This window comes from Bos indicus, chromosome X, assembly GCF_029378745.1.
Source record: "Bos indicus isolate NIAB-ARS_2022 breed Sahiwal x Tharparkar chromosome X, NIAB-ARS_B.indTharparkar_mat_pri_1.0, whole genome shotgun sequence".
Lineage (NCBI taxonomy): Eukaryota > Metazoa > Chordata > Mammalia > Artiodactyla > Bovidae > Bos > Bos indicus.
In genome coordinates, this window is record NC_091789.1 from 53,614,937 (window position 1) to 53,637,542 (window position 22,606).

General features: G+C 42.1%; 1 protein-coding gene and 1 long non-coding RNA gene across 4 annotated transcripts in view; one reads left to right on the top strand and one right to left on the bottom strand.

The window, feature by feature from the left end:
• The window catches only part of LOC109555111 (uncharacterized), a 33,284-nt gene that overhangs the window by 8,314 nt on the left and 2,364 nt on the right, over positions 1-22,606 (top strand). Inside the window, exon 2 of one of the 2 annotated variants that reach the window (XR_011565277.1) lies at positions 18,013-20,354. This is a non-coding gene — a long non-coding RNA (uncharacterized lncRNA). Of the gene's footprint in view, positions 1-18,012; positions 22,593-22,606 lie in introns of those variants that run through there. The other variant, XR_011565276.1, reaches the window with a different exon arrangement.
• Positions 1,925-22,284, bottom strand: ARL13A (ARF like GTPase 13A). Of its 2 annotated transcripts, XM_070784172.1 has the most exons (9): positions 22,096-22,284; positions 11,343-11,415; positions 10,902-10,972; positions 6,854-7,109; positions 5,890-5,995; positions 5,205-5,389; positions 4,234-4,324; positions 3,816-4,140; positions 1,925-2,047 (listed from the first exon to the last, which is right to left on the bottom strand). In XM_070784172.1, the coding sequence occupies exons 2-9, from the start codon at positions 11,399-11,401 to the stop codon at positions 1,983-1,985; spliced, it is 1,158 nt and encodes a 385-aa protein (XP_070640273.1). In that variant the 5' UTR covers positions 11,402-11,415; positions 22,096-22,284; the 3' UTR covers positions 1,925-1,982. The 2 variants fall into 2 exon arrangements, with proteins under 2 accessions (XP_070640273.1, XP_019811247.2); XM_019955688.2 differs by having other exon boundaries at positions 3,816-4,324.

A 22,606-nucleotide genomic window follows, 5' to 3' on the forward strand; every position in this document is an offset into this window, starting at 1 on the left:
AGGGTGTAGTATATTGGGGCAGGGAAGATAGCACATTGGCTCAGGCACACAGGAGATCTGGATTTCAGGAGCATGTCTGTCAGTGATCAGTTCTGCAGCCTTCAGCAAGTCACTTAACCTCTCTGTACCAAATGCCTAATCTGTATAACAATTGGCATTGGACTAGATGTTCTTCAAGATTGCTTCCAGCGCCATGACTTAAGCCGAACCTTAGAATCCTGTCAAAGACCCACAAAGTGCCTGAGGTGGTCCCCTTGGACTTAAAGCCATAATAAGGCATAACAGCAAATGCTGCAGCCTTAGACAGTGTCTGGCCCTCCAGATGGGGTTGTGAGACTGATGCTTATTATGTGCCAGGTTTCTCTTTCTCAGAAACAGTTATAGGCTAGTTGGTTTATACTTCCTGGTGAGACCATATAGGTAGGAGTTAAGACCATGAGTTATGGAGTTGGAACTTGGTTTAGTCTGAAGAGCAGTTCTGTCATTTCCTAATGGGTGCCTTGGGACAAATTGTTTGACCTCTTTAAACATCAGTTTCTGCCTCTGTAAGATGATGGTAGGACTGACCTCAAAGCCTTGTGAAGATGAAAGGCAGTAATGTACGTAAACCACTTAGCCTAGTGTCTGGCAGAATGGAAGTCATAGCTCACCTGGGTCTGCCACTACCATCAGTGTGCTTACTGCAGTCAACCTAATTCTTCTAACATGGGCATGATGAAGCTTCAACATTTTCCCTGGATATAGCTTTCTCTTCTGGGTAAAGTTTGAGAAAAGCTTAAGAAGATCTTTCTGGCCTAAAGTAGCTTCAGAGTCAGATCTGGGTTTGGTTCCTTGTTCTGCATCTTACAGCCTCTGGGACCTTAGGTAAGTTATTTTTCTCTGCCCCTTAATTTCTTCATCTGTAAAACAAAAACAAATACGCTGCCTACACCCATGGGTTGTTGTGAATAAAATAATGAACGTGAAGAGCTTAGTGCTATGTCTGACAACCAGAAGGCACTCAGGAAATGGGGGCTGTGGTACTGATGGTGAAAGTAGCAGCTGTAGTCATAGTGAATGATGATTCCCACCACTAACACTGCCCTCTCTGGAATGGACAGTTGAATGTTTTTAAGCTCGTACAGTTTTTGCACACCTAACCTAAATGTTAGGAGAGACATCAGTTGCTATTCCTGAAGGGACAGCAGAAGAATTGTTGCCAGGCTTCACAGACAATGGCTGGGAATTTAAAACCGAGTTGTTTTCGGAGGCGTGACTAAAAATGATTCCGTAGAGCATAATTCTCAGCAGAATACTTTACTTATGCCAGTCCCCTTCCACCCAAGAACACAAGGGGAGAAAATGTAGTTCTAAACTGACCCTATACTTCTAAGACTCAATTGCAGTTGGTTACCCTTGATATGTTGCTCACAGACTTCATCAGGAGCATTAGGGTACAAAGATCTTCTGATCTTCTTTGCCAGGGTCATCTTCATTCTTAAACTATTTCAAACTATTCATTCCCCCTAACTATTTTTGAGCCCCTTGGTGGGGATAAGATTTATTTGATGGCTCGAAGATTGATGTATGGGCACAACAGGAGTTCTAAGGGATATAATGTTAGAGTAGGTGGAATTATAGGGGGACTGTGGAGGTATTAACAGACAGAAATTTGAAAACTGAAAAATTCTAATGGTTCTGTAGATGAACCCATTTACCAAAGGAGGGATATGAGATATTTCTTTGGACGTTCCTTCATTTTTCTCTTTAGCTCTCTGTTAAAAGTCTGCTAAAAGAGAAAGAAAACAGGCATCACTGCAAACGAAGCTAGGCACAAGGCTTCCTGTCCTTCCAGGTGAGGAGGGTGTTGCCTACTTTCCAAGGGGTGTAGACTGCATCCCACCAGGTGTCCCCCTCTGCCCTGACCTCATACTTGCTCTCCCTCTTGCTCTCTTCCCTTCACCTAAGGAATACTAACCACATCAAAGGCTTCAAAGGCTTCATCAGGGATTGTCCAGTAACATGTCCTCTGAGTCCCAGGTGCCCATTCTCCTTTTTGCCCTTGGCTCTGAGGTTATAGAAATGAAAAATGGGTTTCAGTTTTGGACACAGACTTAGGAGTAGAATCAGACATCCAGAAAGACACTTCTTCCACTCTTCTGCTGTATTCCTGCCACTCAACTTTCATCCTCCTTCCCAGAGCAGCACCTCTGTCCTCAGTGTTCCTGTCCAGGTTGTCTTCATTCTTAAACTATTTCAAACTATTTATTCCCCTTAACTATTTTTGAGCCTCTTGATGGGGATAAGATTCATTTGATGGCTCGAAGATTGATGTATGGGCACAACGGGAGTTCTAAGGGATATTATGTTGGAGTAGGTGGAATTATAGGGGGACTGTGGAGGTATTAACAGACAGAACTAACAGCTCCTCTGTGTAGGTATAACAACCCAAGGCTCTGAGGTAGCCTGAAGGGCAGATTCTTTGGAGAGCAAAGGTGACATTATAAAATTGACAGTTTACCATCATGGAAACTGCGGCCAAGGAACATTTGAGATGGAGTAGCCATTAACAACAATGGGCCTTTAAATCCTCACAGCTTTCTTTTTTTAGTGCCTTTAGTGTATTGGGAAAAATCATATATGATTATTAAAAAATTTCTGATAATACAAAAATCCTAAAAAAGGTACCTTGGCTCTTCTAAAAATCACCTAGAATCTTACCCTTAGAGAAAACCACTGCTCATGTTTGGTGATTTCCCTCCAGATAGTCTATGGACATATATATATCATGCTGTACATGCTGTGCTCTGACTTTATTTTCTCCAACAAAACACCAACGGTTGTGGAAAACTTTCCATGCCAGTCAATATGTCAACATTAGCCCTTTTAAGGTCTGCATAGTATTCCATTGTATTGGTGCACCATAACTTATTTAGCCATTCACCACTGTTAGACCTTTAGCTTGTTTTCAGCTTTTAGCTGTTATGCACAATGCTGTGATTGAACAACTATGAGCATTCTTTTTTGTGTACTTGTGTAATTATCTTTGGCTACAATTCAAGACATAAAATGATTGGCTCATATGGTTTCCACAATTTTAAAGTTCTCTCTCTCTTTCTCTCTCTCTCTCTCTCTCTCTCTCTCTCTATATATATATATATATATATATATACATGCTGTTCTTGTTGTTCAGTTGCTAAGTTATGTCCCACTCTTTCACGATGCCATGGACTGTAGCCCACCAGGCTCCTTTGTCCATGGAATTTCCCAGGCACAGATACTAGAGTGGGTTGCCATTTCCTTCTCCAAGATATATATATATGGCACAAGAGACACAGATTTAATCCTTGGGTCGTGAAAATCCCCTGGAGTAGGAAATGGCTACCCACGCCAGTATTCTTGCCTGGGAAATCCCATGGACAGAGGAGCCTTGCAGGCTACAGTCCATGGGGTTGCAAAGAGTTGGACATAACTGAGCATGTGCACATGTACACACACAGGCACGCACACACACACACACACATAGAGAAAGAGAGATGGAGAGTAGGAGGGAGACAGACAACCAAACTACTCTCTCTAAAGATTGTACCAATTTGTACGTCTACCACTGGAAATCATAACCTTTAAGATAACCCTACAGCCATCCAGACAAAGATCCTGGAGCATCGTACTGGGCTGCCAGATGGTACTCTCCAAGCACTTCATCTGCTTCTCTCCTGATCACCAACCACAGCATGAAAAAAGAGTTTGGGGCTCAAAACTCACTCCTCACTTTAAATTGTGAGGAAAGGCCTTTATATCTTTTCTACCTTAACTAATCAATGTTCCAGCCTTACCTTCAAAAAGATCATCCTCAGTATATGGGGCTGGGGGATGAAAGTCATCACTTGGACCATAGCGAAGCTCGGGGGTGTTAAAAGCTCCAGCGATGATACGAGTCCCAGCGATGATAAGAGCCCCAGCGGTGATACGAGCCCCAGCAGTGTTACTAGCTCCAGCAGTGTTACCAGCTCCAGCTGTGTTATGAGCTCCACTGGTGTTACGCAGTCCAGCAGTGTTATGAGATCCATTTTCCCCAGAATATTCACCTTCCTCCATGGGTTCATCTAAGGCAAAGGTTACTGATACGTTCTTCTTGGGTCTTATTATTACACCTTCTTTCTGTATATCAGCAAGATGGAGGAGAAAGTCAATTGGTGCCCAAAGAGTTTGGAGATTGGTCCCTGAGGTAATAACATTTAATGAGCCACTTACTAGCAGGATTGACTTCAGAGGCTTAGGTTCCATTGAGTGTTGTCCTACATGCTGTCTGTTTTCTTTGGACATTCCCATCTGGGTAGCAAAGCTGGAGAAGATAGAGAGGATAAAGCCATAGTGAAAACAGATGCGAGCTCCTTAATCAAATTCAACTATCCCCCCATCCCTACCATGTGTCTTCAGACAATTAGAGGAACAACAGAGGAAGAGGACATTTAGTCTTTTTATTCCTCAAAACCTTGATCACCTCCTCTTTTTATTCTTCTTTTCTATATTCCTGTTCTGTCCCACCTTGCTGTATTATTGGAATGATCAGAGAATGGGAAGCAGAGAATGTGGAGCAGCTCCAGGATAGTTATCCATAGAATATTGCCAATAAGCTCCTTAAGGGGCCTGTGTTCCTTTTCTCCTCTGTGTAACAAACCAGAGAATATGGCATTGAAACATGTATAATATCATATAAGAAATGAATCACCAGTCCAGGTTCGATGCAGGATACAGGATGCTTGGTGCTGGTGCACTGGGATGACCCAGAGGGATAGTACGGGGAGGGAGGTGAGAGGAGGGGTTCAGGATTGGGAACACGTGTACACCCGTGGCGGATTCATGTTGATGTATGGCAAAACCAATACAATATTGTAAAGTAATTAGCCTCCAATTAAAATAAATTTAAATTAAAAAAATAAAATATATACAGTTCAAAAAAAAAAAAAAAGAAACCCTGTTTTGAAGAAACTCTACTACTGATGATTTAACTCATCCCACTCAAATTGTGCCTAGGGGAGGATGTACCTAACAGTGTTGGGATGTTTGTGGTCACTGCCTTCACCCCATTTGGGCCAACTGATCTTGAGAGACTTGCTCAGCACCTCACAGAATTCATGCTCCTCCCAGAACTCCCTGCTTATATTGAAGATTAACTCCCGCATCTATTCTTATCAGTACACCTAACAGAGACAGCTCGGTACCTGTCTGCTGGGGATCTTTCCTCAAATCCTCTAGTGCTACTGGAGGCTGCAATGGTTGGTGGCAGTGGCTGTTGGCGAGTACACAGCTCTTCATATTTCTCCCCAATGGCAGATAACAGCCAGTGCAGGCCATCAATTATAGGTTGACGGCGCCTTTGAAGTTCTTTGACAACTGAACAAGGTTCCTGTGACAAAAAGAGAAGACTCCAGCCCAGGAGCTTGGGACCTCTGGGGCCCATAGTCTCAATCACCCTCAGCACACAGGTACACAGAAGCTCTGTTGTACCTAGAGAGGCTCTTAAGACTTCCTAAGAGATACTCAACATTTACTCCTGAGAAGGTAAATGAAAGGTACAAAAGCTAGGTCCTTTAATCAAGTGTCACGTCTTGGATGTATAACCTTGGACAAGGCACACAGGGTCTCTGAGCCTTGGCTTTCTTAACCATAAAATGAGACTACTGAAACTTCCAGCTTTAAAGAGCTGTTTTACAGGCCTAATGAGAAAACAGATGCAAAAGTGCTGTGAGAGGGTGGTACTTATTATCACAGTTGAGTCAGAAATCATTACCATACTTGTGTCAGGGAGAGGCTTTGCCTGAGATCTGGCAAAGGAGACTGATTATGGGCTGTGGAAGGCATCAGCCTTGGTTGAGAGGACAAGGGAAGGGAGGGCAGGACACTTACCACTCGGCACGGAGACTTGTTCTCATTCATTAGTCTCTCCAGCAGCAGATATTCAATGATATCACCAGGTGGCAGGGCATCCATCTTATCCTGCTTGTTGGCCAGGCTAAAACCAGGCATTGGAAGATTTTTAGGGAAGAAGAGAGGATGAGTGAAACTGAGATAGAGACCAAGGGCAAGAAAAAAAAGGAAAGAGGGGGATATCCAATTCTGGTACAGTTGCTCCATATCCAGGGACTAGCTTTTAAGCCATACCCAGTAAGGTGATCCAGACATTTTTCTAGCCAGCTCTCAATGGAGGAAAGAATAGCACAAATAATTTGAATCTGAAATAATCCCCAAGCCTCATTTCTGACTTCTACACTACACCATCAAACTTTAATTAGAATTTCTAACTGGGATAGGAACAAATTTGGAGCTTTTACACCCTTCCCTAAACTCTGTTCATGCTTGAGCTGGGGGTGCTAACAAGGAATAAAAAAGGCTAAAAGGGCATGGGGAGGATTGACAGGCCGCCTGAAATATCACCCTGGAATAAGAGGTAGTGGCATAAGTCTCGGGCACTCTGCCAAGGGAGCAGGCCACTGGCATTGAATATACAACACAGGAGTTTTCTGCCTTCATCTCAGGGTCAGAGACTGAAGCCAGAAAAGAGAAGCAAATGTAGGGAGGCAGTCTTCAGGAAGAGTTGACAAATGAGTGAGGAGGGTGTGTGCATTTCCCTTTGATGACTGCCTTCAAAATTACCTTTGCACAATTAGATAATAGGTTCCCCCATGGCAGTGTCTGGTAGAAAGTGGCTCTTGAAAACAGCCCATAGAGGACTGGTCCACTACCCCTCAGCCAAAGAGGAGAGGCGGTCTAATTGGATGTGATAGAGGGACCACCTAGCCCTTCCTCTGTCTACTTCTCTTCTAAAGGCTCAGAATGGAAGGGGAAATTGGACACAAAGGTAGAGTCTTACAGTAGGATGGGTTTCCCAGCCACTCTTTCATCAGACAGCATGTTGGGTAAGATGACCTTCACTTCCTGCATGCGCTCCAAGTCACTGGAATCGAGGACAAAGACAAGCCCATGTGCCTGAGCATAGTAGTTTGGCCAGATTTTGCGGCCCTGCATGTCTCCTTTTAGGTCATAGATGGAAACTTCATAATTATCCACCAGGAGTGTGGTTGGTTCAGAGCTTGAACAACTGTCCATCCTACTCCTACTAGGGAGTTCTATGCATAGGGGAAGAGAGGATGAAATAATTTGTTAAATGATTATCTGGACCTTGATTACAGCCTGCCCTCAGAAATCCTATGGAGGTGTCCTGGCATCCTGCTCATGCTGATTCATCTTCCTAAACTAGCACTTTGCCCACACTACCCTATCCTGGCTCAGTAACCTTCCTTGAGTGCCTGTTGCTCTGAAGACAGAATACAAACTCTTTTACCTCCTAACCTGCCAGATCCATTTCTTCCCTGACTGGTATCCAGGGTCTCTGGTACCCAGCCTCTTCCTCCCTCTGCTTCTTGACTCGTGTGCCTCCCTGTCCCCCATTCCACATGCATGTCAGGCTCTCCCTTGCCCCGGGCCTTCACAAGATACTAGTCCTACTGGTTAGAACACTTTCCCACTACTCTGCTTGGTTAAAACCTATTTTGTTTTTAAAAGGTCAATTCAGATCTTGTTTCTTCTAGAAAATTTTCTTAACTCACACTACCATCCCCAAGTCCGGATAAGGTGCCTTTCTTCTGGGCTTACCACTACCACAGCACATGTATGCTTAGTCGCTCAGTCATGTCTGACTCTTTGTGACTCCATGGACTGTAGCCTGCTAGGTTCCTCTTTCCATGGGGATTCCCCAGGCAAGAATACTGGTGTGTGTTGCCATGCTGTCCTCCAAGGGATCTTCCCAACTCAGGGACTGAACCCAGGTCTCCTGCATTGCAGGCGGATCTTTTACTGTCTGAGCCACCAGGGAAGCCCATGTTACAGTGTTATAAATTCTGTGATTTATTTATCTGGGTTATAAACTGCAACAGGATAGAAACCCCTTCAGTATTTGCTATTATATATTCACAATGTCAAGCACAGAAACTGGCAGACGGGTGTTCAATAAATATTTGTTGAATGCATCTGATGAAACTCTTCTTTCCCATCCTTTCTTTAAGGCCCAGCTCAAGTACCACTTTCTTTAGGAAGCCTCGCTGACTGGCCCAGCTCTCACTTCGATCTCTAGTTAAGCACATGATGTGTTAAACTGGTCCTTCACCTCATTCTGTGCATATCCTGCCTCCCCAGTGAAAATATAAGCTCTGTGAGGGAGGGGCTCTGCATTCCCTTACACATAGTAGGTGTTCAGTAAATGTTTATGGGGCCTGTTACTGTGGAGGAGAGTATGAAGTCCTCTTCCTCTCATATCTCCTAGAAACCATGCCAAACTCAGACACCTTTGCCCTTTCAAGGCTATGGCCAGACCATACAGTCCCACAGGGCATTCCACCTCTCACTCAGCCCCCAGAGAAATGCAGTTCAGCATTTCTCTAGACACATTCCAGTCTATTAAACCGACAGCCTGGCTTAGCTCTCTGCCCACGTTAGTAGCAAGATGATTTTACAGATTCTCTACACTCATACCTGGGAGTTCTAAGACCAGAATCAGTAGCTTCTTATCTCTAGTTTCAGATTTACATGGGACATTTTCTATAGGATTGCTAGAATAAGCTGCTTAGCTGAGAAGTTAACAGGATGCTTTCAGATCTTTGGAAATGTATGACTATACACACATGTGTGTGTATACATAATATGCCTCTATATGTGTGTATATGTACATATTATTACATTTTACTATCATCTCATAGTGTCCTCTTCTGATTTTATGTTAGTCAATGATTTAATTATAGCTTTCACAGAACATATAATTTTCATTCACAATTTTATGTTATTTGTTATGTCTATATTAGACTACTTAAAAATAATAAGTGAATAGGTTAAAACTCTAAAGGTAATTTTTAAATCATGTTTTCTATATCAAAGCAAACTTTATGTTTTTTCCCTGTTATTTCTTTGTATTTGCAACCTTACCAATTCTCCAATAATTCAATCTATTGTTGGCAAACCCTAAAAACCATCAGAACTTGCTCTCTGACAATGTACATTTCTCTTATTTCCTCTATTAATTTATAAACACTCTGAGGACAGGTACTGAGTCAAATCCATCTCTATATCCCTAGCAGAATGCTACATAAAGCATAGTTTGGGGATCATCTGCTTTAGAGTTACATGGGGGTGATGGTTAAGTCCCCCCCTGTGCCAAATGAATAAGAATCCATACATTTGGGACACAAGCATCTGTATGTTTAGCAAACTCCTATGTTTAACAAAATCCCTAGGTGATTCTTCTCACCTTATATTTTGAGACTCACTGCCTTAAAGAGCAGTAGAATTTATGCCTGTCTCAGACTTACTGGTGCACCTGTTAAGATTTTTGATTCCCTGGGCCTTCTCCAGGCCCAAATCTGAACCTTCAGGTCCCCTGTGAGTTGGTCTGATTCTGATTTTTGGCTCTCAGTACCCACTCTGCACACCAGGATCACCTGTGGAGCTCTTAAAACCTATGACACTAGGCCTCATTCTTTGAGAGAGATCTGGGGTGGGGCTAAGACAGCATTTTCTTTTAAAGTTCGAAATATATATCTAGGTTTGAAACTGCTTTAAACGCCCTCACTTGCCCCATATGACCATGCCGGACAAAACAGTTATAGTGAATGATGTTGTTGATAATAATGGCTTATGTCCCAAAATATTTTATAGCCAGTGTCTTCAAATGTTTACACAAGTTACTGCTTATAGATTGGAACTTCCTCCCTAGGCTATCATCTGTTTTCAGCAATTATAAACATTTGCAGGAGCTTATAGGGGGCAAGCTATTGCATTTTGGGTACAGAGGAGTCTACTAGTCTCTGGAAGTCTTACATGGACAGAGGTAGCCTGAGATAATTCTTCAGAATGTGACATTAGTGGAAATTTGCTTCTTAGCCATAAAAACATCTCTGTGAATGAAGTTTATGAATCAGCCCCAAGTTATTCATCAACCACAAGGCAAGTTAAACAGTAACAAATTAGACTGCAAGCTCTATCTTCTAGGAATTAGAATGGAAAGCACATGCTATTCTCATAGGCAAAATAGCATACGGCTAATTACAGTTGAGTGCTTCCCTAAGATGGCTATTAGAAAGGCCTGGGGTGTTCTTAATATATTCCCAGGCCCCACCCAGACTGGATGGGAATCTAGGGGTGGTGCTGAATTGGGCTTTAAAAATTATTCCCTTTATCAGTAACCTTGTGATTTATCTTGGTTCCTTGATTTTCTTGCTGCTGCTTACCTTTTTTTTTTTTTTTTTTAAATTATCATTTCTGCCAATCAGAGATTTGGGAGAGGCAGAATCAAGTTTGCTGCCTGTAAGGTGGAATACCAGGCTGAACCACTGGCTGAAATGTCAAGGTATTAAACTGGAGATTTGGTATTAAACTTGCCTGTCTCTGAACTGACACCATTTCTCAAGCTCCAACCCTCTATATGAACTGTCAAAAAGAGTTTCACGTTATTAAAATTGTTCATCATCCCACACTTGTCTCTCTTATCTAGACCAAATTCCACTTTAATTGAGCTCTGACACTAGACACTGTTTCAAACTTGCTATCCTTCCTTATCAACTACAGTGCTTTGCATAGTCACAGTTCATTCATACTGACACTACGAAAAGACCTTCAATTAGGGTATCTTGTAAAGGGAGCAGGTAACAGACATTACATAAACAGGCTGGTAACACCTGAGGAGAGGAGTATATGGTGTCTCTGTGTGTGTGTGTGTGTGTGTGTGTCTTGTTCGTGTGTGTTGGGAAGTGTTTACCTTCAAATGAGGTAACTTGAGTGCCATGAAGTAAGGGTAGGAAGGAATGATATTTCATTGTTCACTGGGACCCAGGGGAGACCTAAACTAGTATCTAATGCTCTCAGTTCCTTACGTCTCCGGAAGGCCTCCACAAGATCAGTTTTGCCTGAGTTGTGCAGTCCAATGATGATGATGGCTACATGTCTAGAAATGGAAAAGAAAAATGAGTCAAAGCCTTAAAAGTACTGTTAGTTCTCAGTCTAAAGAAAGAATTATATTCTTGGTGTTTGGGGCTCTGCCTGCAGTAGTCCCAATGCAGTCATAAAGGCACAGCCAGGTGGTAGAAGGTGGAGTGGGAACTACTCCCCAAAGCCTCCAAGGACACTTTGCTTCCCTGATTCACTTGACTTGTAGAACTGGCCATCCTCCCCCAACCCTGCCCCTAATCTTGTAGACACTACCTAGTCATGCCCCCTAATAATATATATCATAAGGATTTGTCCTGTGAGGGACTATGGCTAGGTACATTGGAGGAAATGGTGGAACAGGTCTAAGGAAATAATTACAGTATTACCTTTGGGTCTTTTCAGTTGTCTTTAGATGACACCAGCAGGAGGTCAGAAGCCGGAACATGATTCAGCTTAGTTCTTTAATATTAAGGGAAATAAGAAATCATCCCATGGTTAACTCTGAACCTAAATTAGCTTATGAATACACAGAAACTGATAAACAGACTGGGACCGTCAAAAGTCCATTATTTCATTCTGTCCAACCTTGTTTATGTCATGGTGCAGGGGAACCGATTATCAACTCTAGTGGCAAAACAGTGATTTCTTGTTAGGAATGCAACCTACACCAGCATGATGGCATTAGGTGTGGCCTATCCCTTCAGCCATAGTTCATCCCTGTTAGGAATATCTTTATTCAACCTTGGAATTGGGGATAGGGTGGAGAAATGCATTGCCTAAGTAAAAAGGGTACTTTAGACAATTGCTTCACGGTTAATCCATGTTATAGCATGTATTAATATTTCATTCCCTTCTATAGCTAAATAACATTCCATTGTACGGATATACCACATTTTGTTTATCCATTCATCAATTGATAAGATGTTTGGATTGTTTCTACTTTTTGATTCTTATGAATAATCCTGCTATATATATGTGTGTGTGTGTAGGATTGTATAAGTTTTATATGGACATATGGTTTCGGTTCTCTTGAGTATATACCTAGGAGTGTAATTGCTGGGTCATATAACTTTGTGTTTAACATTTTCAGAAAGTGCCAGATTGTTTCTATATTTTACATTCCTACCAGCAGTTCCGGATGGTTCTAATTTCTCCACATCCTCATCAACCGTCATTGTCTTTTTGTTTAATATTAGTGGGTGTGAAGTGTTTGTCTATTGGGCTGGTCAAAAAGTCCATGAGATCTTAAGAAAAACCCAAATAAACCTTTTGGCTAACCTAATGATTGTGGTTTTGATTGACTGTGTGGATCATAATAAACTGTGGAAAATTCTGAAAGAGATGGGAATACCAGACCACCTGACCTGCCTCCTGACAAACCTGTATGCAGATCAGGAAGCAACAGTTAGAACTGGACATGGAACAACAGACTGGTTCCAAATAGGAAAAGGAGTACGTCAAGGCTGTATATTGTCACCCTGCTTATTTAACTTATATGCAGAGTACATCATGAGAAACCCTGGGCTGGATGAAGCACAAGCTGCAATCAGGATTGCTGGGAGAAATATCAATAACCTCAGATATGCAGATGACACCACCCTATGGCAGAAAGTGAAGAGGAACTAAAAAACCTCTTGATGAAAGTGAAAGAGGAGAGTGAAAAAGTTGGCTTAAAGCTCAACATTCAAAAAACAAAGATCATGGCATCTGGTCCCATCACTTCATGGGAAATAGATGGGGAAACAGTGGAAACAGTGTCAGCCTTTATTTTTGGGGGCTCCCAAATCACTTCAGATGGTGATTGCAGCCATGAAATTAAAAGACACTTACTCCTTGGAAGGAAAGTTATGACCAACCTAGATAGCGTATTCAAAAGCATAGACATTACTTTGTCAACAAAGGTCCGTCTAGTCGAGGCTATGGTTTTTCCAGTAGTCATGTATGGATATGAGACTTGGACTGTGAAGAAAGCTGAGCGCCTAAGAATTGATGCTTTTGAACTGTGGTGTTGGAGAAGACTCTTGAGAGTCCCCTGGACTGCAAGGAGATCCAACCAGTCCATTTTAAAGGAGATCAGTCCTGGGTGTTCTTTGGAAGGACTGATGCTAAAGCTGAAACTCCAATACTTTGGCCACCTCATGCGAAGAGCTGACTCATTGGAAAAGACTCTGATCCTGGGAGGGATTGGGGGCAGGAAGAGAAGGGGATGACAGAGGATGAGATGGCTGGGTGGCATCACCGACTCGATGGACTTGAGTTTGAGTGAACTCCAGGAGTTGGTGATGGACAGGGAAGCCTGGCGTGCTGCAATTCACGGGTCACAAAGAGTCAGATACAACTGAGTGACTGAACTGAACTGAATGTCTATGTATGGGGCCCAGAGCTGGGGGAAGCTCTGGTTGGGTTACCAAAGTACTTAGGCTGATACTCAGATGGGCTTTGGTTAGCTCTCTGATGATTATGTGGTGAGTATGTATCTGCTTATCAATGGATAACTTAGCAGGATTCTGCAGAATCACCCACTGTTTTAGAGAACTGCTATCCCCAAATAGAGACTCGCATTTCATAGCATTTCTTATTAGAGCATTGTTCATTCCCTAGGAAATCATTCAGATTCCCATAAGGACCTCCTGGAAAATAGGTCTGGCTTACGCCCTTCCAAAGGAAAACCTGATATGTGGCCTGTGATCAAAACCAGCCTTATTCCAGCTTTGCTCATGATGCTGATAAGACCAGGAGCCTGAAACACCACTGTCTGATTGTCTGGGTTCCATGGTAGCCATCTCCCTTTAAGACAGAAGTAGCAGCTTCATGTCTGTTTCCTGATAATTGCAGAGCTTCCTAGCTTGATCTCAGACAGTCTGTATTTGTTAGTACCACTAAGAGAGGTCCAACTGGCATCACACAAATTCTTCCTTAAGAACATATCTTAAAGAAGGATAAGTAGGATAACCAAGAAGGAAAATAATTGGACTAGGGATTATCAGGTCCTTTCACTTCCAGCACCTCTCCTGGGTACTCTAGGATGAAATCATCTAAATTAAACCTACCATTTTCAGAATTCTTATCTACAGAATGGAGATAATGATATATTTTGCTTACCTTGAGGTGGTTAATTATGTATCTGATTAGAAGTTGGTTCTTTTTGAGAGGACTTAAAATGGATGTGTTGCGCCTTCTAGCTTTCTTGCCAGAGTAACACAGCTCAGTTGCCCCCTTATGCTGGCTGTCAAGGTTCTGACATATCCATGGTAACCACTGCTTGGTTTATAGCAACCAAACTCATATCTCCCTACCTTGTCTGATTATATAGCTAATTACTAAATTACTGAATTTTTAGTCATCACGTTTTTAAGTTTACAAAGTATCTACATAGAACTTACAGTGTGTCAGCACTCATTTAAGCAATCTATACATACTAAACTCATTTAGTCCTAATAACATGGCAAAAAGTAGGGGCCATCATTCACAAAAAGGTTAAGTAATTTGCCCAAATGTACCCATTTAGTAAGTGGTAATGCCCAGAATTCAAAGCCAGGTGGTCTAGTTTCAGAGACTGTGTATTAAGGGTCTCACAGGCTGTGTGAATGAGATTTTCAGGGGCCAGAGAAACTACCGCAGCTCTGGGCCTTTCCATCTTTTCTGGACAAACTGTATTGTACTCCTTTTTAAGTCAACGTTAAAATAAACTTTTATAAGAACAGTTTTAGATATACAGAAAAGTTCAAAGACAGTACAGAGAGTTCACATTATACCCTGCACCTGTTTTCCCCCTTTATTAATAGTATTGATCTAACACATATAGACTACCAGTTATTTTTCCAGCAACAATGGGTTTATTTGGAATCAACAAAGAATTACAATTTGGGGTCTGCCATCATAGCAAGTCACACACAAGTACCCCTCACAGCAAGGAGGGGGAAAGGTAGTTGGTTGGGCTATACTAAACAAAAGAGTCTATTGGGGGAATTTAGAGCTTGAAGTCAGAGAAGGCAATCGCACCCCACTCTAGTACTCTTGCCTGGAAAATCCCATGGACGGAGGAGCCTGGTAGGCTCCAGTCCATGGGGTCGCCAAGAGTCAGGCACGACTGAGCAACTTCACTTTTACTTTTCATTTTCACGCATTGGAGAAGGAAATGGCAACCCACTCCAGTATTCTTGCCTGGAGAATCCCAGGGACAGAGGTGCCTAGTGGGTTGCCGTCTCTGGGGTCGCACAGAGTCAGACACGACTGAAGCAACTTAGCAGCAGCAGCAGCAGAGCTTGAAGTATAGTGGCTTTTCATTGGCTGAGTTGTGGCAATCTCTCATTGGCTGAGCTGTAGCAATCTCTCACTGGCTGAGCTCTGGCCAGGCAAGAAATGGAAGTCTTCCTGTTGGGCTCTGCTGTTGTCATAGGGTGTGAGAGCTCCTCTTTCTGATCTCCTATTCTAATTGTGATTTTTTTATTAATTTTTACATTTCCTCCTTTTGATCTTGATCTTTCTCTGAAAGGGCTTCCCTGATGGCTCAGTGAGTGAGGAATCTGCCTGCAGTGCAGGAGACACAGGAGACGTGGGTTCGATCCCTGGGTAGGGAAGATCCCCTGGAGAAGGAAATTACAGCCCACTCCAATATTCTTGCCTGGGAAATCCAGACAGAATAGCCTGGTGGGCTATAGTCCATGGGGTAGCAGAGTTGGACACAACTGAGCACACTCTCCAGATGATCTTCCTCTGAAAGCAGTGCTGGTTAAGACTTGGGTTTTCTGGTTTCAGTGACTTTTTGTCCCTCAGTGCCAGAAACGACCTTTCCTGGGTGTGGTATTCAATGATGGAGGGAAAGCATACACACTGGAAACCTACTGAGGTCACATTTGAGTAACAAGGAAGGGTAGAAGGGACAACTCTGAGGCCACTTACTCTTGAGAGTCCCTTGGACTGCAAGGAGGTCCAACCAGTCCATCCTAAAGGAGATCAGTCCTGGGTGTTTATAGGAAGGACTGATGCTGAAGCTGAAACTCCAATACTTTGGCCACGTTATGTGAAGAGTTGACTCACTGGAAAAGACCCTGATGCTGGGGGGGATTGGGGGCAGGAGGATAAGGGGACAACAGAGGATGAGATGGCTGGATGGCATCACCAACTTGATGGACATGAGTTTGAGTGAACTCCGGGAGTTGGTGATAGACAGGGAGGCCTGGCGTGCTGCGATTCATGGGGTCGCAAAGAGTCGGACACGACTGAGCAACTGAACTGAACTGAACTTAAAGTCCATATATAGTCAAGATCATAAACATTGGAGATCATATGAAAGATTTTGCAGACAAACTTCTGACAAGCCTGATCTAACTCTCTTGGGAAAGCTGTTCTATCAGATGTTGTGTGCTTCAATTCTGGGAGCTATTTACTGTCAGGTCACCAGATGATGTGCAGGTCCACTCAGGGTGTGGTGCTTTCTCTCCGTGTGTCACATGAATCCAAGAGTCTGTTGCCTGGAGTTTCATGGCACAAGGGTTGGTTAGCAGTACCTGATAGGGGTCTCTCCAGTGAAGTTAAAGAGAATCCTTCTGAAGGTGTCTTTTCCAGTATATGAAATCTCCAGGTTCCAAGGGTGCTTAAGGTCTTCATCTTCGGAGAGTGCACTGTGAAAACACTGCTCTAGCAAAACATGGTTATTTTTAATAGAGGCAATTAGGCCTTTGCAACACTGGAATATTTCTCGTTTCATCAGCTGCAGGTTAAACAGTGCAAGAGCCAAGTGCATTGAGTGTCCTGTGACTATTTCAAAGGGTGAGAGTTTGAATTCCACAAGGGATGGATATAAGATTTAGAAGGATCAGTGGCAGTGCTTTTGGCCAATATATTTGGAGGGCCCATACAAATTTTGCCAATTGAGTTTTAATAATTCCATTAGTGCATTTGACTAAACCAGAGGATTGAGGATGCTAAATGCAGTAAAAGTGTTGTAAAACTGGCCAAACAGCACAGGTATCAAAATATCTGACCAGTAAAATGGGTCCCTTGATCGTTATGAATTGTGGGAGGATTTCCCCAGGTAGGGATAATATTTTCCAGAAAGACCAGCCATAGAAAAAGCAGTAGCCTGTCTGCAAGGGAAGGCTTAAGTCCAGTGTGAAAATATTCACACCATGACCAAAATATATTTATATCCCTGAGATGGGGAAAGTGGTATTAAATCCAATTGCCAGACCTTGCATGGTCCGTTAAGACAGTTTAAAATGTTTGGAAGCAGTAAGAACAGGCTTCCCTGGGTTGTCCTTTGGGTTAGTGGGGCAAGTGAGGTAGGCAATTTTTGCAACTTTGTAAATGTTTCCCCACCAATATTGATTCATGAAAGATGGAATTTTGTCAGTAGACCAATGATCTAATGCATGTACAACGGTTAGGAGTATAAATTTTGCAATCTCTAGTAGGACTGAGTTGTTATTTGATCTGAATCAGAGCTTTCTCTTTTTATCAAACCAAGAGTTGAATTTCCAGTCTTTTTTCTTTTTTGAGACCAATTGTTGGGCTTCTCCAGCCAGTTTTTCTAAGTTATCATTTGGGGAAATACCCCTTTGTATCATGACAGAAGTTTGACTGCTTTTGATTCCTTTAAGTGCAGCGTTCCTTATGGAACTGTCAGCAAGGTAATTTCCTTTAGCTTCCAGGGAGTCAAGATAAAAATGCCCTGGAATTTTAAGCTTAAGTGGCAGGTAAAAGTACTGCATTCACTAATGTTTGAACATAGGAGCCATTTTAAATTTTATCTCTACTGAAAGTTAGGAAGCCATGTTGCTTCCACAACATTCCCAAATCATGAGCTTCTCCGAAACCATATCTACTATCAGTATAAATTCTGGCAGTTTTGTACTTGGGTAAAGTATGAGCTTGTGTAAGATCACATAATTCAGACTTTGGGGCTGAAGTAGCCATTGGTAAAGATGCTGCCTCAAAAACAATGAAAGGAGTTGCTATAGCATACCCAGCACAGTATTTACCATGATCACCTTTTAGATAAGAACTATCAGTGAACTTTGAGAAGTCAGCATTACCCAAATTATTTTCTTGCAGGTCATCACAAGGCATCAGGATATGATCCATCAGCATTAAGTAGTGGTGAGAGACGTCACTGGTGATGGAGGGCAGAAGAGCAGCAGGATTAAGGTTATTACAACCTAAAAGAGTTACGTGAGGAACTTAACAAAAGGACTTCTTAGGAGGTGAGGTGGCTGACTGAGAAATATTGAGTGTGGTGAGAATTCAGAAGGGCTTCTACTGCATGAGGTACAAAAATGGTTGAAAGGAATCCCACCTCAATCTTTTTGATGACCTTAACCAAAAAGGCAGTGGCAGTAATGGCTCTAAGGCAAGTTAGAAAGACAACTTAGAAGGCTGCAGGCACCCAAGGTGCTTAATTGGTAACAATCTTTTTTCTAATATCCTGGCTCTTTGCAATAATAGCAGGGTAGACCTGTGCCACAGTGTACAGTTGCTGGCTTTGATACTCTGTGGATAGATGGTGGTTCTCATGTTTTTGGGTGAGTATCCCAAACGCATTATATTCCTTTTCATATATAAAACCGGAAAAGAGAACCTGATCATTGGATGCCCAAGAGTGTGTAGGTGCATCAAACTCTCCTTTAAGGCCTTAAAGACTATTTTGTCTGGTTCTTCCCATAAAATTGGGTTGAGGTTGCTCTTTAGTAAAATATACAGAGATTTGGCCATAAGAGAGAAATTTGGAATCCAGTTTGAGTAATATCCAACTAGCCCGAGAGAACCTCACATTTGGCACTTCATTTTGGATTTTTGGAAGCTTAGGACATTATGAAGCCTTCTGGATTCAGGTATAGCCCTTTTTCTGGTATCAGGTGTCCTAAATATTGAAGTGGTTTGGGAAAACTGCAATCTTCCCTTGGCAACCGTATGTCCCTCTAAGGCTAATAACTTTAGCAAGTGGATGCTGCTTTCCTGTGAGAAGGCTTGAGAAGGAGAACAAAGAAGCAAATCATCCACAAAATGCACCAAAGCAGAACCCCTAAGGAACTTTGTATCATCCAGATCAGCCTTCAGGATTTCTGAGAAATAAAGGCTCTCAGTAAAACCCCAAGGCATTACTGTACGGATGCATTGTTTTGTTTTCCAAATGAGGCCAAAAAGGTATTGGTTAGAATGCACCACATACATCAATTATAGTAAAGAATTTGCTTCTGTTGGAAATGGATGTTAGTAGTGTGTGAGTTAGGAATAAAGGGTGTTGAGGGATAAGAGTCTTGTTTATTGCTCAGAAATCCTGGACAAACTTCCACCCTCAGCCCTTAGGTTTCTCGATGGTAAAATCAGGGGATTATAGGGATTAGTATAGGGATAATGATGACTTGTTATCTTCTATTATAGGCTTTTTATCTCGAAGGCCTTCTTTCCTTACAGGGTGTTGATTCATTCTGGAGAGAAATTTGGGGGTATTTATTTGGATCTTGATGGGATGTGCACTGTGAATTTTACCAATATCAGTTGGAGATTTTGCCCATAAGGAGGGTGGTATCTGACCCAGTAGGAACAAATGATCAGTGTGTCCAGAATCAGCTGTAGTACCATCAAAGACAGAAGAAATAAAATATGTCAAAGGGTCATTTAATTTACCTGATTGACTGCTTTGATGACTACTGTCAAGTTGTAGAATTATTTCCTCCTCATGGGAGAGAAAAATTCTGGCATGATACTTCCCTAAGAAGTCTTGGTCAAATAAATAGGTAGGGGTGGAGGAACTGAGGAGAAAATGTTGTGTGTTTCTCAAAGGGCCTAGAGAAAAGAATGGCTTCAGAGATAGGAACCTTTGGAAGTTCATTAGAGAACCCTAGTATTTGAACTATCTTAGTACTCCAAGGCAGAGACTGTTTATTGTAGTGGAATTGAACACCAAAGAATGTGGCTCTGGTGTCACTTAGGACTGGAAAAAATTTACCCTTAATATGGAGAAATGTTATTCAAGATAATCAAAAGGGAGGGATTGGGAATAGCTCTTATAGTTCCTTTGACTCTTGTTATTGAGAATTAGGGGGATGTTGGAAAGACAACTTAGAAGGCTGCAGGCACCCAAAGTGTGAAAATTGGTAACAATCTCTTTTCTAATATCCTGGCTCTTTGCAATAATAGCAGAAACTAGGAGGGTTTTGTTTTTGTTTAGGGACCTCCATTTGCTTGAATTGAACATTAAGAATTTTAGCAGTTTTCCTTTTACATGACTAAGCTAGAGTGTGAGAGACCTGGGTTGCCAGATTAACTAAATCTGGAGTGGACAAAGTTTCCCATTCAATCTTGTTCCTTTTTACTAGAAGAGAAAGATCCTGTTTTAGCCCACTAATAAAAATACAGTTGCAAGCTACCCAAGTGGAATCAACATCTGAAGGAAGGTAAGAATTTTCTTTAAATACATTCTGAAGTTGATCATAATACTCATGAATAGGTTCATCAGATTTTTGTGTGCAAGTCTGAATTTTGTTCTAGTTAACAGGCTTTCAGAAAGCCTTATGAATTGCTCTTGGAAATCACTTAGTGATCGCCTAATCTCCCAGTTATAATTCTAGAGAGCTCTCAGGATTTCCCCAGTTGTGAATTTTCATCCAAATTTAGGCCTGGTCTTCACTGACAGGCATATGAACTAACTAATCTAAGTCAGAGTCGATAAGTTTGAATAACTATATTATATTCCTCACCAAATCTGTAAGGATTTCAGTTACTTTGGGAAAATCTTTGACTATGGCTTTGCAGTTCCACTTTAGTCCAGGAGATGTAAAATAATTAAGAGTATAGCCTCTGGATCCTCTGAAGGCTTAATTTTAAAGAGACGGGTTCTGATAAGTTCAGAGGAAATGGCACAGGGGAGTTTCAGAGAAAAGGGAAAGTTTGGCAAGAGAATTAGTATGGGGGAACTGAGAGTTATAGATGAGGTATCAGATCAGATCAGATCAGATCAGTCGCTCAGTTGTGTCCGACTCTTTGTGACCCCATGAATCTCAGCACGCCAGGCCTCCCTGTCCATCACCAACTCCTGGAGTTCACTCAGACTCACGTCCATCAAGTCAGTGATGCCATTCAGCCATCTCATCCTCTGTCGTCCCCTTCTCCTCCTGCCCCCAGTCCCTCCCAGCATCAGAGTCTTTTCCAATGAGTCAACTCTCCGCATGAGGTGGCCAAAGTACTGGAGTTTCAGCTTTAGCATCATTCCTTCCAAAGAAATCCCAGGGCTGATCTCCTTCGAATGGACTGGTTGGATCTCCTTGCAGTCCAAGAGACTCTCAAGGGAAGAAGGAGGATGATGCCAGAGGCAGAGTCAGAGGAAAGGAACAAGATGACACTGGAGACAGTATCCGAGATACAGAAGCCAGGGACAAGGAACATGAGGCTTTGGCAGCCATTTTGTCTTTGCTTGCTTCAGTTGATCTTAAAATCTTACATTGCAGAGATGAAATTTTAGGCTCCTGATAATGCATTATCAGGAAATAATGAAATATAGAAATAGGCATTCCATTCAGTTTTGGAAATTTTACAGATATGGCTGTCCAATTTTGTTTTAAGAAAAGTAAGTTTGGGATTTCAGTATTTCTCCATAATCCCCATTCATGTTCTCAATTGCCTTTGGTTAGGTTGGTCCATTTACTTAGAAATGTGAATGAGGAAGGACTACAGATTTTTAAACATAAAATCAGTCAGAATTCTTGTAAGGGCACCCTCAAAGTATTTAGCTAATTGGAATCACATTTCTCAGAGGTTTTTCTTTAGAGTAAAACAGTAATTTTCAAACAGCCTAAACAGCTTAAATGGACTCAAACACCCTGCAGGCCTGTATCAGCAAGTTCTAAGGGAACAGTTTAGTTTTAAAGGAGCCAGGACAAAGGCTGCTCAGCACAGCCTAATCCTGAACGAGGCAGGCTGAAGACTGAACAGCACAGTTTCAATGAAACAGCTCCTGTTCCAAAAGAAATTCAGCTAAAGGCTAGCATAGTTTCATTTGGAATAGCAGGCCAAAGTGCTTAACTCACAGACAGAATAAGGCTTTAATCCGAATAAACCTCCAGGAGAAAAATTTACCCTCAAGCCTCAGAGCTGGTGATTGAAAAAAAAAAATTTCAGTGGACTTTTTAGGTAACTTACCTATCTGCTTACTGGCCTCAGAGTCGTTGTGGGGTCTTCTCTGAATCCCTGCACTGGACACCAAAATGTTCACCTTAAACAGTTTGCCAGTTACTTCTCCAGTAAAAACCGATTTACTCAGAATCAGCAAACAATTATACCCTAGGGTCTCCAACTATGGCTGCCACAAACAAAGCCCTCCGCCTCAGCCGAAAAAGACTGTTACGGAAAGGAAGTTGCAAAGTCTAATAAGCAGACAGATCATTGGATGAATTGAGAGTTCCAAGTATAGTGGCTTTTTATTGGCTGAGTTGTGGCAATCTCTCATTGGCTAAACTCTTGCCAGGCGAAACAATGAAGTTTTTCTTTCTTCTTCCTGTTCCGGGCTGCTATTGTCCTAAGATGTGAGAGCTCCTCCTCTGACTTGTTGACTTTTTTATTTGAGGTTTCTGTTATTCATTTCTGTAACATCTCACACTAGTATGGTACATTTGTTAAAATTAAAGAACCAGAATCGATGCATTGTTGTTGC

Bases quoted from the DNA above. Each gene is read 5' to 3' on its own strand.
- ARL13A (XM_019955688.2), bottom strand. From the start codon at position 11,401: ATGTTCCGGCTTCTGACCTCCTGCTGGTGTCATCTAAAGACAACTGAA. The intron at 7,110-10,901 runs GTAAGGAACTGA...CCCTATGCATAG, and splicing joins TGTGGAGGCCTTCCGGAGAC to AACTCCCTAGTAGGAGTAGG. The intron at 4,325-5,204 runs GTACCGAGCTGT...TATCTTCTCCAG, and splicing joins GAAAGATCCCCAGCAGACAG to CTTTGCTACCCAGATGGGAA.